At 48.9% G+C, this 12579-nt stretch overlaps 1 protein-coding gene across 5 annotated transcripts; it reads left to right on the top strand.

The window, feature by feature from the left end:
* The first annotated feature begins 1842 nt into the window (after positions 1-1842).
* On the top strand, positions 1843-11433 carry NOLC1 (nucleolar and coiled-body phosphoprotein 1). 5 transcript variants are annotated; one of them, XM_040992232.1, is made up of 13 exons: positions 1843-2010; positions 4254-4309; positions 4433-4578; positions 4683-4813; positions 5109-5271; positions 6634-6764; positions 6877-7015; positions 8305-8433; positions 8631-8744; positions 8863-9543; positions 9707-9813; positions 9958-10050; positions 10213-11433. In XM_040992232.1, exons 1-13 carry the CDS (start codon positions 1891-1893, stop codon positions 10369-10371), a joined length of 2169 nt encoding a protein of 722 aa, XP_040848166.1. In that variant the 5' UTR covers positions 1843-1890; the 3' UTR covers positions 10372-11433. The 5 variants fall into 5 exon arrangements, with proteins under 5 accessions (XP_040848166.1, XP_040848170.1, XP_040848168.1 ...); XM_040992236.1 differs by having other exon boundaries at positions 1850-2010; positions 4436-4578; positions 6643-6764; XM_040992234.1 differs by having other exon boundaries at positions 1850-2010; positions 4436-4578; positions 6643-6794.
* The last annotated feature ends 1146 nt before the right edge of the window (positions 11434-12579 follow it).

The following is a 12579-nucleotide window of genomic DNA, read 5'->3' as shown; positions in this document are numbered from 1 at the left end:
TTGTGCTGCTTTCCACAGCACAAGTGCCAGAGGCATTCACTTCACACTCACTTCTCTGGGACATGCCCACCTCTATCCAGTGCCTAGACCTGGAGCCAGGTGCACAATTAAACTCAGTTGGAAAGTTGTTTCCTCAGATGCTTTGTACTTAAAATTAGTTATTTAGGGTAGAACTCCTCAAAACTGAAAGAGCACCAATTCATCTAAGATCTTACCAGGTTCTTACTTATTTTGAGAGATTTTTATTGGAAAGTCAGATATACAGAGAGAAAAAGAAGACAGGAAGATCTACCATCTGTTGATTCATTCCTCAAGTGGCTGCAATGGCCAAAGCTGAGCTGATCCAAAGCCAGGAGCTTCTTCTGGGTCTCCCACGTGGGTGCAGGGTCCCAAGGCTTTGGGTCCGTCCTGGAGTGCTTTTCCTAGGTCACTAGCGGGGAGCTGGATGGGAAGTGGGGCCCATATGAGATCCCAGTGTGTGCAAGGCGAAGACTTTAGTCACTAGACTACTGTGCCGAGCCCAAGAGGTAGATCTTTGATCACTCCAAGTGCCTCCAGCAACCAGAGCTAAGGCAGGGCATAGCTGGCAGCTGGAAACACCTCTGGATCTCATGTTGGTGGCAAAGCCCCCAGTCCTTCGGCTGTCACTTGCTGCTGAGTAGGGTGCACATTAGCTGGAACCTGGAATCAATAAGCAGAGCCAGGAGTGAAGCCTGGCATTTCATCAATCTCTCAAGATGCTCCTGGAGATTTTGTAGGTTCTGACTGCTCGGGGAAAGGGGCTGAGAGTCTACATTTTGAATGGAATGATCTTGGTCCAGGAAGGATTTTTTGGCAGCTAGCATAAGACTGAGAAGCAGCTCATATTTATTCCAAATAAAAGGTTTTTCTAAATGGGCTGATGTGTGCACTCAGTGTTTTATTTAACAGATTTATTTGTTTGTCAGTGCTTGGCACAGCAGGTGTATGGCAGTTCATTCAAGAACACTTGTCTGTGGATAGACTTGGCTTTAGGGAAGAGGGCACTGTAGGAGGTCAAAGTGGGGAGTGTACCTAGGAAGTGGATCCTTGGGCAAAGTTAATGGGATGTATTTTAAAGGGAGTTTTGAAGGGATTGCTAATGTGACCAGAACTTGGACTAACCTGCTGAGTTTAGGCATTGGTTTATTCACAAGAGATGGAGTTCCCAGGGTGAATTCTGACCCATTATTCTGCAGGGATCTAAGGGTTGCTGCTATGATTGAGGTTTCTTGTCAACATTGTCCCATATGCAGTTCAACTAAACCTGACGTTATCTATAAGACCAGGAGGAACGTTGTCATAACTTACAAGCAAGTCCTGATTGAGGGAGAGGCAGTTTGTGGCGGCCACACGTTCCTCTTCCCAAAACTATTGAGCTTCAGCTGTGGAGGAGTCCAGGGTGGTATTGTGGGACCCTCACTGGGTACTGGAGGCAGGGACAAGGAGGAATCTACTGGCAATGTGAATGTGGGAGGCTGGGAGCGCTGGTGGCCATGTCTGGGCAAGTGAAGGGCAGCTGGAGAATCCAGGTCCAGCTGCGGCGCTGGAAACCTGTGCTCTGATTCTGCAACTTCGCGGAAAGAAGGCGCGGGAAAGCCCGAGTTTTCCCGCCACGCCAAGGGCATGACCCCTGACGTAAAGGCTCCGCCTTCACACGGACTCCACCCTTCCCGACATGGCGACGCGCATGGGACCGGAAGGAATTCCAAATTGACCCGGCCTCTGAGAGGGCGGGACGGCGCCGTGGAGCCTCACCTCTTCCGCTGTGCGCCCGCGCGGCGCCGTGACGTCGCACGCCCGCTGCCGGCCGCAGTCGCGTTCCTGGTTCAAGCTGCGTCGCGGACGGTAGTGACGTGCACGGCCTGGAGGATGGCGGACGCCGGCTTTCGCCGCGTGGTTCCCAGCGACCTGTATCCCCTCGTGCTCGGCTTCCTACGGGATAACCAGCTCACAGAGGTTGCCAACAAGTTCGCCAAAGCGACAGGCGCTGTGAGTCTTGGGCTTGGGACCCGCGGGCCAGGGTGGGGTGACCACGAGGGTCCGGGCCCTGACACGCTGGGGTTATCCTGACGAGCAAATCTGGGGGAGGATGGGGTCCAGCAGTCCGGTATCAGTGAGGCTTTTGTGCCGATTGGTCGGCAGTGACCGGAGGCAGCCCGTGGCCGCGGAGGGTCTTCTCCGGGCAGAGCGGCAGCGGCGTGGAGCCCTCGTGGTCTGCGTCACGTGGCGCCCTGACCCACCGAGGGCTTTGAGATTTTCCTTGGCTGAGGCAGCGCAGGGTTTGACCTTAGCTGCCATCGAACTTTCCTGATGCAGATAGATGAGATTGCCTTAGAAACAAAGCCGGGAATTTCTATTGGTTAAAGGAAGGTATTGGGACAAGTTGGATTCTGCTTTGGATGATACCGATTGTGATGCACGCCTCCCAGCAGATAGCAGTGGCTGGGAGGTACAGTCCACGCGACCGAACTGTTACTTTTGGAGATGAAGCCTTTGCCACTTGGAAGATGTAGGACCCAGGCAGCTTGATATAATCTCACTGTGTCTGTTTCTGAAGGGTGCAGATGTTACTGCTTGTTTTATGGGAGTTTAATGAATTTCAGTACAATAAAACGGAGGAATGTTCTGCATGAATGGGTGGTGGCCAAATCCTCACCTTGCATGCATCAGGATCTCATATGGGCGCCAGTTTATGTCCTGGCTGCTGCACCTTCCTTCCAGCTCCCTGCTTGTGGCCTGGGAAAACAGTAGAAGATGGCCCAGGGCCTTGGGACCCTGCACCCACGCGGGAGACCTGGAAGAAGCTCCTGGCTCCTGGCTCCTGGCTTTGGATTGGCTCAGTTCAGTTCTGGCTGCTGCAGCTTCTTGGGGAATGAATGAGTGGATGGAAGATCTCTGTCTCTCCTCTCTGTGGTCTGATTTTCCAATAAAAATAAATAAATTAAAAAAAAAAAAGAAAGCCATTAATACTAGTCAGGGCAGGTTAGTGTGCTGTAAGCAGATGTGAGAGCAAGAGAGAAGGAATGGATTAAGTTCTGCATCTCAGGAAGTGCATGTGCCAGGAGGCAGGCGTGGTGCAACTGGAAAGTTGGGCTGCTGCTTTGTAGCAGGATGCACTGGAGCAGCCCTCCATGGGCTCTCACCGCTTGCTTCTTCCTAGAGCTACTGGGGGGCGAGGGGAGACTGGGGCCAGAGTGTCCCTACAGTGAAGAAAGTTAGGAGTCTTGGGATATTTATATGACAAAAATTCATCTTTGTGGAGCCCTTTCTAAGGCCTAGATGCTAAGCCCTGTTGTGCCTTGTCACTTTTCCTCTCAGTGAAATGTAGAGTATCATCTTCATTTTGTAAAAAGAAAAAGTCTGAGATGAATGTGCTCAAGGTCACACCATGATAACAGGCAGAGGGAACTGTACTCATGGAGTGTCACGTTTTGCTTGCTTTCTTTAGTCACTTTATCTGTGTTGGGATAGTTGGAAAGCTAAGCACAATTCTGTGTAGTAGGCATATAGCATGTAATATTCTGGAGACGTTTCCAGAAATTTGGTCTTATAATTCACGTTGCAGAGAGCACTTCTGTTCATGTTTGTGCCCTCACTTCAGACTAAAATTAAATTCTTAGCTAGCTGGTAAAGAAGTGACTTTTTTGTTTGATAGATCTTCCCCGAAGAAGGCAACACTTTTTAAAATCAGATTGTTTATAACTAAATAGAAAGTTATTGGTAGACTTGACAGTCAATAAATCTGGCCCTTGCAGCAAGAGAATTTCACAGGGATTTTTTTTTTTTAAAGATGTATTAATTGAAAAGTCAGTTCAACAGAGAGAAATCTTCCATCTGCTAGTTCACTCCCTAAGTGGCTGCAATGAGCCATTCCAAAGCCAGGAACTTCTTCCAGGTTTCCTGTGTGGATGCAAGATCCTCAGGCTTGGGCTGTCTTCTACTATTTTCCCCGGCCACAAGCAGGGAGCTGGAAGGGCAGTGGAGCATCTGGGACACGAATCAGCACTCATATAGGATCCCAGCAGATGCAAGGCGAAGAGCTTAACTACTAGGCTATTGCGCCAGGCCAGGGATTCTTTTTTGTAGAGAACCAGTTGACAGGGCTTTATCAAAGGCATATGACACTAGTATTCTAGAGATGGGCTTTAGTGTGGCATTTAAGGAAAGTAATGCAAAAGCTTATCTCCTGGAATAGCCAAAGTAGCATTTCCTCACCCAGCTCTCTTCTACAGACACAGCAGGATGCAAACGCCTCTTCACTCCTGGACATCTATAGCTTCTGGCTCAAGTAAGCCTGCCCTGTTACATTTCAACTGCTTCTCTCCCCACCTCCTCATCTCTCTGGTGGCCTGAGTGTTCATTGGGTTTGAGAAGGTCCTGATCCCCCTGAAGATAGCCTAATCTCACTCAGCAGGTCAGCCAAGGCCCCAAAGCGGAAGTTACAGGCCAACGGACCAGTGACCAAGAAGGCTAAGAAAAAGACTGCATCCAGTGACAGCAGCGAGGACAGCAGCGAGGAAGAAGAAAAAGGTCAAGAGCCTCCAGCTAAAAAGGCTGGTAAGGCTGGGCAGAGGGTGGGGCTTAATAGCTTCAGGAAAATAAGTTGCAGCCTGCCGGTGCTAACAAGGTGGCTGGTTTTTCCTGGGACCTATTTTGTTCAGCTGTACCTGCCAAGCGGACCAGTTTGCCCCAGCATCCCGTAAAGGCTGCAGCCCAAGCCTCCGAGAGCAGCAGCAGTGAAGAGTCCAGTGATGAGGAAGAGGAGGAGGACAAAAAGAAGAAACCTGTTCAGGTTTGCGACTTGAAAAAACATTGGGGTTTGGAAAGGAAGAAACCTAAAATCTTGTCCTTCAGCTTATGATTAAGGGTTGTGGTGGTTTTCACAGTAGATGATTATAAAGAACAAGTGAGGTGTGGGGTACAGCAAGAGATATGATGAAGTTGGATTCCAAATTTCCTTTTTGTGCTTCCTATACTCTGTCCTGCTTTGATTTCCCTCATTCTTATTTTGTGATAGATAAACAGACTGCAGATGCTATTTGAGTACATGGAGGCTCCTCATGATAACCTCTTGTGTGTTCTAACAGAAAGTAGTCAAACCCCAGGCTAAAGCGACCCCTCAGAAGGCTAAAAGCTCCGACTCGGATTCTGACTCAAGCTCGGAGGATGAGGCACCTAAGAAGCAGCAGCCGAAAGCAACACCTGTGGCAGCAAAGGCTCAGGCCAAAGCCGCAGCTGCACACAAACCAGGTACCGTGTGACTCTGAGGAGGTTAGGCTGGGGACTGACGCCAAGATTGCTCACAGAGAGCTGGGATGAAATATCGGTCGGTGTCTTTTTTCCCCTTTTTAAAGCATTCCCCCCCGCCCCCTCTTTTTAAAGATTTATTTTTATTAGAAAGTCAGATATACAGACAGGAGGGGAAACATAGGAAGCTCTTCTGTCCAGTGAATGATTGACTCCCCTGAGGCCGCAATGGTCAGGGCTGCACCGATCCGGAGCCTCTTCTGGGTCTCCCATGCGGGTGCAGGGTCCCAAGGATTTGGGCTGTCTACTGCTTTCCCAGGCCACAAGCAGGGAGCTGGATGGGAGCGGGGCTGGTGGGATTAGAATTGACACCCATATGGGATCCTGGTGGGCTCACAGCGAGGATGTTAGCCACTAGGCTACTGTACGGGGTTTGCTTCTTTCGGATCTCCCATGTGGGTGCAGGGTCCTAAGGCTTTGGGCCGTCCTCTACTGCTTCCCAGCCCACAAACGGAGCTGCAATGAAAGTGGAGCAGCTAGGACACGAACCAGCACCCATGAGGGATGCCAGTGCAAGGTGAGGATTTAGCCACTAGGCTCTTGTGCTGAGCCCTTGGGATCATATCTTTTAGATGTATTCTGAAGCCAGTCTTGTGTAACTAGTTAAGCTGCTACTTGCAATGGCAAAATTTCATATTGGCTATGCATGGTTCAAGTCTAAGCTCCTCTACCTCAGTGCAGCTCCCTGCTTATGTGCCTGGGGAAAGCAGCAGAGATGGTCCAAGTCCTTGGAGCCTGTACTCAGTTTGGAGACCTGAATGGAGTTAAGACTCCCTACTTTGGCCTGGTACGGCCTCAACTGTTTGAGCCATTTGGGAATAAATAGATTAGAAGATCTCTCTCTTTCTCTGCAGTTCTACTTTTAAAATAAGTAAATAAATGTAAAGGATGTATCACTTTCTCTTTTTTTCCTTAAGGATGTATCTTAACATTGAGTCCCCAAAAGTCATCTTTTCACATGCTAGATCGTGATAGTTACCTTCATAGCTGCTGAAAAGCTTACAGAGCTGGGGGACTCCTAAGTTTAGCACTGTTTTAATTTGTATCTGAGAAAAGGGGAGGGGTTAAAACTCCACAATTGATGGGCCAGGCTGTCAGCTAAGACCTCAGTCCAGGCCTCCAGTGTGCTTGAACAGGCACAGTTGCCTCCTGGGGTGGGCATTAGTAGGAAACTGGAATTGGGGATGGATCTGGGACTGAACCAGTGCAGCTCAGTATGAAAATACAAGCATGTGCCACAGGAAAAATTTTATACGTAAAATCTTTTGACTTGCTATTGTAGTCCTCGCTTACTTTTTCTCTTAGTTGCGCCAGCCCGAGCAACAGTAAAAGTGGCTAATGGCAAAGAGGCTAGCAGCAGCAGCAGCAGCAGCAGCAGCAGCAGCAGCAGCAGCGATGACTCGGAGGAGGAGAAGGCTGTGGCCGTTCCCAAAAAGGTACAGGCCCAAAATTCCTTTCGGAAGAGAGTAGAGCAGGTGTGCCCTTTCATTCTCTGCCAGGCTTTTTCAGTATATTCTTTCAGTCACTGATGTTCTCTCTGTGACACAGGCTGTACCTAAAAAGCAGGTTGTGGCCAAGGCTCCAGTGAAAGCAGCAGCCACTCCTGCCCAGAAGAGCTCCAGCAGCGAAGATTCCTCCAGTGAGGAGGAGGAGGAAGAGCAGAAAAAACCCATGAAGAAAAAACCAGGTTAGTGGACGTGGCAGCCACATTGAATCTTTGGGACACAGACTTCCCCATAGAGCTGCTTAGTGTCTTCATAACTTGATTCCTGAGCTCAGGATCTGAGAAAGCATAGAGGAGCTGCAGTCCAGTGTGCCTAGACTCAAGATCGCCTCCAGCCTATACTTCTTGGAGAATGGGGTTCAAGCCCACATTCATGGGAATGAAGTGCTACATCCAGAAGGGGGCAATGTGTCGAGGGATTGGTGTTGCTTATTTTACTGTTTAAGTATTTATTCAACTGAAGAGTTAGAGAGCTTTCATCCTCTGGTTCACTCTGCTATATGCCTACAATGGCCAGAGCTGGGCCTTTCCAAAGCTAGGAAGGAAGCTTTCCCTAGTCTCCCACATGGGTGCAGGGTACAAGCGTTTAGTTGTCTTCAGCTGCTTTCCCAGGCACAGTAGCAGGGAGCTGGATTGGAAATAGAGCAGCTGGGTCTTTTTTCTTTCTTTCTTTCTTTCTTTTTTTTTTTTAATTTATTTATTTATTGGAAAGTCAGATATACAGAGAGGAGGAGAGACAGAGAGGAATATCTTCCGTCCAATGATTTACTTCCCAAGTGAGCACAACGGGCTATGCTATGCTGGTCCGAAGCCAGGAGCCAGGAACTTCTTCCGGGTATCCCACACGGGTTCAGGGTCCTAAGGCTTTGGGCCATCCTCGACTGCTTTCCCAGGCTACAAGCAGGGAGCTGGATGGGAAGTAGAGCTGCCGGGATTAGAACCTGCGCCCATTTGGGATCCCTGCGTCTTCAAGGTGAGGACTTTAGCTGCTAGGCCATCACACTGGGCCCAGCAGCTGGGTCTTAAACCAGAACTTACATGGGTTGCTGGTGTTGCAGGCATTGGGTTTACCCACTGTGCCACAGAACTGGCCCTTGTATACATGTTATAAAATCGTTCTGGGGCGTACCGTGTGGCACTGTCATCCCATCCTGGGTGCCAGTTGTAACACCAACTGGTCCATTTCCAATCCAACTCTGCTTTTGTCTGGGAAAGCAGTGAAGGATGGCCCAAAGCCTTGGAACCCTACGTCCATGTGGGAGACACAGAAGAAACTTGGTTCTTGGCTCTGAATTGGCTCAGCTCTGGTCGTTGTGGCCAGTTAGAGCGTGAACCAGTGAATAGAAGACCTTCTTCATCTCTTCCTCTTCAGAAAATTTGCCCTTTAACTAAAGAGATAAAAATAGCAATCTTAAAAAAAAAAAGGAAACAAGTTTTTTTTTTTAAATCCCCACATTGTGCCTTTCAACCAGGTCCTTATAGTTCAGTGCCTCCGCCTTCTGCTCCCACACTTAAGAAGACCCCAGGCACCCAGCCTCCCAAGAAGGGCGCAGAGCAGAAGCCACCTGAGGAAAGCAGTGAAGACAGCAGTGACGAGTCTGGTGGGTCAGGGGTGCAGTGGAAGGTGTGAGTGTGTGCATGCGCACGCGGGTTGGAGGCAGTGGGTGATGAGGAGGAGGAAGAGACAAGTTCACCATCATAGCACTGTTACTGGCTTAGACTCTGGGGGTGTTGGTGTCCTTATGTTCTGGTTAGGGTGATAAGTCTGGACCCAGTGTAATGGCCACATTCTCCCCAGAATCTAGTTCTGAAGAAGAAGAGAAGAAAGCCGCAGTTAAGGCAGTTGTTCCCAAAGCAGCCCCTAAAGCAGGACTGGTGAAGAAGCCCGCTGAAAGCTCTTCAGACAGCTCAGGTAGGGCCTTGGGTGGCCCTCAGCCGGTGGGACAAACTCCCCAGGGCCCAGAGCTGTCCCCGGGCTCCCTGGATCTGCTTTGGGAGCTGACTTCTTTCCATCCTTCCCATTTGTGTAGACTCGGACAGCTCTGAGGATGAAGCTCCTGCCAAGCCAGCTAGTACCACCAAGAATAAACCAGCTGCTGCTACTCCCAAGCAACCTGCAGCTAAGCCAGCTGCCACTCCCAAGCAGCCTGTGGCTAAGCCAGCTGCCACTCCCAAGCAGCCTGCGAGTGGTGGCCCGAAGCCTCTGACCAGAAAGGCTGATAGCAGCTCCAGTGAAGAGGAGAGCAGCTCCAGTGAGGAAGAAGAGGAGCAGGAAAAGGCAAAGAAGACTGTAGTCACCCCTAAGGCAAAGGTTGCAGCCAAAGCGGCTCCAGCTGTGCCAACCAAGCCGACTCCTCAGGCTGGAGGGGACAGCAGTTCTGAATCAGACAGCTCCAGCAGTGAGGAGGAGGAGGAAGAAAGGACACCTAAAACCTCAGTTAAGAAGCCACAGAAGGCAGCCGGGAGTGCCGCCCCTCCCAAGCCGGCCCCCAGAAAGCCCGCGAAGGCCGAGAGCTGCAGCAGCTCCTCTGATGACTCCAGTGAGGAGGAGGAGGACGAGAAGCCCAAGGGCAAGGCTACTGCAAAGCCACAAGTTCCCAAGGCCAATGGGACCTCTGCCCTGACGCCTGTCCAGAATGGGAAAGCGAGCAAGGACAGTGAGGAGGAAGAGGAGGAAAAGAAAAAGGCAGCAGTGGCCGATTCTAAGCCAGGTCTGTGTTTGAAGGCCCTGCCCTCTGGGAGGACGGAGTGGGGAGACCTCATTCTCCAGTCCTGTCCCATGCTCTGCTACCCCTACCTTTGCCAGCAACTTCTATTTCAGAACACCCCCACGGAAGCAGAACTGTTTTCCCGAGTGGTGCTTTTGATTTGTAGGTTCAGGAAAGAAGCGGAAGCAGAATGAGGCTGTCAGTGAAGCAGAGACACCGCCAGCCAAGAAGGTTAAGGTCCAGACCCCCAACACATTTCCAAAAAGAAAGAAAGTGAGTTCTTTCATTTTCCTCTCAGAGGCCAGCCCTTCAAAAAGCAGAAAGGGAAATCTGAGATCACCTGGAAGTTCGATCTGCCCAACACGTGGCTGTTAGGCAGCCATTCCACTTTGAATTTTCAACTTCATTCTTCCCTAGGGAGAAAAAAGGGCATCATCTCCGTTCCGAAGGGTCCGGGAGGAAGAAATTGAGGTAGATGCACGAGTGGCAGACAACTCCTTTGATGCCAAGGTGAGAGGTGTTTGCTGTTCTTCGGGGTTCCGGGGTTGACAAAAGGGTAGCTTTCGGTTCGGGTTGGTGGGAGGCTCTGTTCAAGTTTCTTGAGCGAGCAGTAGAACATGGCAGTCCCTGGATGTTTCCTTCTGTGTGTTGAGCACCTCTCTGCTTCACCAGCGAGGTGCAGTTGGAGACTGGGGGGAGCGAGCCAATCAGGTTCTGAAGTTCACCAAAGGCAAATCCTTCCGGCACGAGAAAACCAAGAAGAAGCGCGGCAGCTACCGAGGAGGCTCCATTTCCGTCCAGGTCAACTCCGTTAAGTTTGACAGTGAGTGACCCTGGTAATGATTGGAAAGTGCCCACTTTCTCCAGTGGACTTGGGAACCCTCAACTCTATTAGAGGGGAGGGTTTTGGTGAGGACAGAAGTTTCAGCTGCAACATAACATATCCTGTGTTCCTAGTCTGTACAGATTTTTTGAGTGTTGGGTAGCAGGGACAAGGTAAGGGAAATGTTATTTTTTAAAAATCTTTTTTAGTTGTCACCCCATCCTTCCTGTTTTGTGGAAGTCCTCATATGAGAAGTTTGTATGTTTTATATTAAATCATTTCCAATTGATGATTGTGATTTTCAGAGGTGGATTCGTACAGATGAAATCTTAACCATTGCCGAAGATACAGTAAAAGGTCACATTGTTTTTTATACTATTGAGAACAAAATGTTCTGAAAAATACATATCATTTATAAGTATTTGTTTTGGTGGCTATTATGACATGCAGAATTGGTTTCATTAATTCCTACGTGACTGGGAACTGTTGATCAAGAAAATGATAATATAAAAAAAAAAACCTATAGGGAAAAACCTATAAAGACCTCAGTCCACCATGGGGAGTAGGTTACTTTTATTTAATTTATAGGCAACCTATGTATGTGTGAAGGTGGAAAGAACTTTTACAAAGCTAATTGTCTGATGAAACTTGTGGAATGGGCTTGGGAGACAATCCCATTTGGTTCATGGGAGCATTTGTTCTGTCCCTTGAGAACTTTAGTTGTGAAAAAAACAAACAGAATAGCTCCTGGATGCACTGGTGGTTGGTCAGGTTCTAGGAGTAGCCATTGTTGGTGCTCAGGCAGAGACATGGAGAAAAGTCAGTGGACTTCCTGGAGGCTGGACTAGCCCTGTGGTGGGCCAGACTTCCCAAGCTTTTGTGGACAAGGTGTTAAGTCATAAGACTAGTCTCCCCTTTGCATTCCATGTTCACCAAGTAGCCTGGTAGCAGCTGGTTTTCTGTGTAGCTGCCTCTGGGGAGAAAGTGTGGTGTTCATCTTGATTTTACACATTTCAGTCTGCATGGTGGAAATTCTGTGTCTACAACAAAATAAACTGGATGGTTTATAATGTGTCTTGGAGTTGTATTGTGCTTCTAAACCCCTCCTACCTCCTCCCAAAACAGACCTTGGGTGCTGCATCTCTAGTGTGGGGGTCTAGACAGAGCTGTGAGTTCACCTGAGGGATTTCTTTTTTTTTTTTTAAGATTTTTTTTTAATTTTTTTATTACAAAGTCAGATATACAAAGAGGAGGAGAGGCAGAGAGGAAGATCTTCCATCCCGATGATTCTCTCCACAAGTGGCTGCAATGGCCAGTGCTGCGCCGATCCGAAGCTGGGAACCAGGAACTTCTTTCCAGGTCTCCCACACGGGTGCAGGGTCCCAAAGCCTTGGGCCGTCCTGGACTGCTTTCCCAGGCCACAAGCAGGGAGCTGGATGCGAAGTGGAGCTGCCAGGATGAGAACCGGCACCCATATGAGATCCCAGCGAGTTCAAGGCGAGGACTTTAGCTGCTAGGCCACGCCACCGGGCCCCACCTGAGGGACTTCTTAGCAATACCTTGCTGGCCTTTCTTGGCCACACTTGAATCATAATGCCTTTTCCTGACTAAAATTTCCAGCCTTGTGTGTCATCTAGAGGGTTTCAAAATGGACCAAGTACATCTCACAGTTGTTCCAAAAAAGCCAAAAATCTGGTTGACTTCTGACGTAGTTTTGTTAAACTCCTAATGAAAATGGTTGATAATAACAGCTGAAAATTAGTATCATTTAATGGGTGCTTTGTGTGTGCTTGTTTTTATAAATTTTATTTTTTAATAATTACATGGTTGATCAGGGTTGGAAGAATCTAGGTTTGGGGAAAATTGGGTGAACTCATTGCTTCCAAATTTGCTATTCTTGTTCCTTGGGGGAGGGGGAAGAGACAGGGGAAAACCACTCATGACTTTCCACACAACCCGGTACCCAGGGATGAGGAACCGCCACCTTATATCAACCTAGAGTCAGTGTGTACGTATTCTGACAGTTCTGTCAAAGTTGTTTGGATAGTTCTGAAATGCTGATTTCCCCGGCCCGAGGATGATGTGTCCATTGGCTCCTTTCACTGAGATTTTTTGCTGTCATTGTTTGGGATAGTTGTCCAGTTTGTTCTGTTCTGCTACAGCACCAAGTGTTCTGCTATATTTTATAGTAGGGTCTGTGTCCACTACCCCACCTT

The sequence above is a fragment of the Ochotona curzoniae genome, unplaced genomic scaffold (genome assembly GCF_017591425.1).
Source record: "Ochotona curzoniae isolate NIBS_2020 unplaced genomic scaffold, NIBS_Ocur_1.0 contig_66, whole genome shotgun sequence".
In the NCBI taxonomy this organism is placed as follows: Eukaryota; Metazoa; Chordata; class Mammalia; order Lagomorpha; family Ochotonidae; genus Ochotona; species Ochotona curzoniae.
This window is presented reverse-complemented; position numbering and strand designations above follow the sequence as displayed.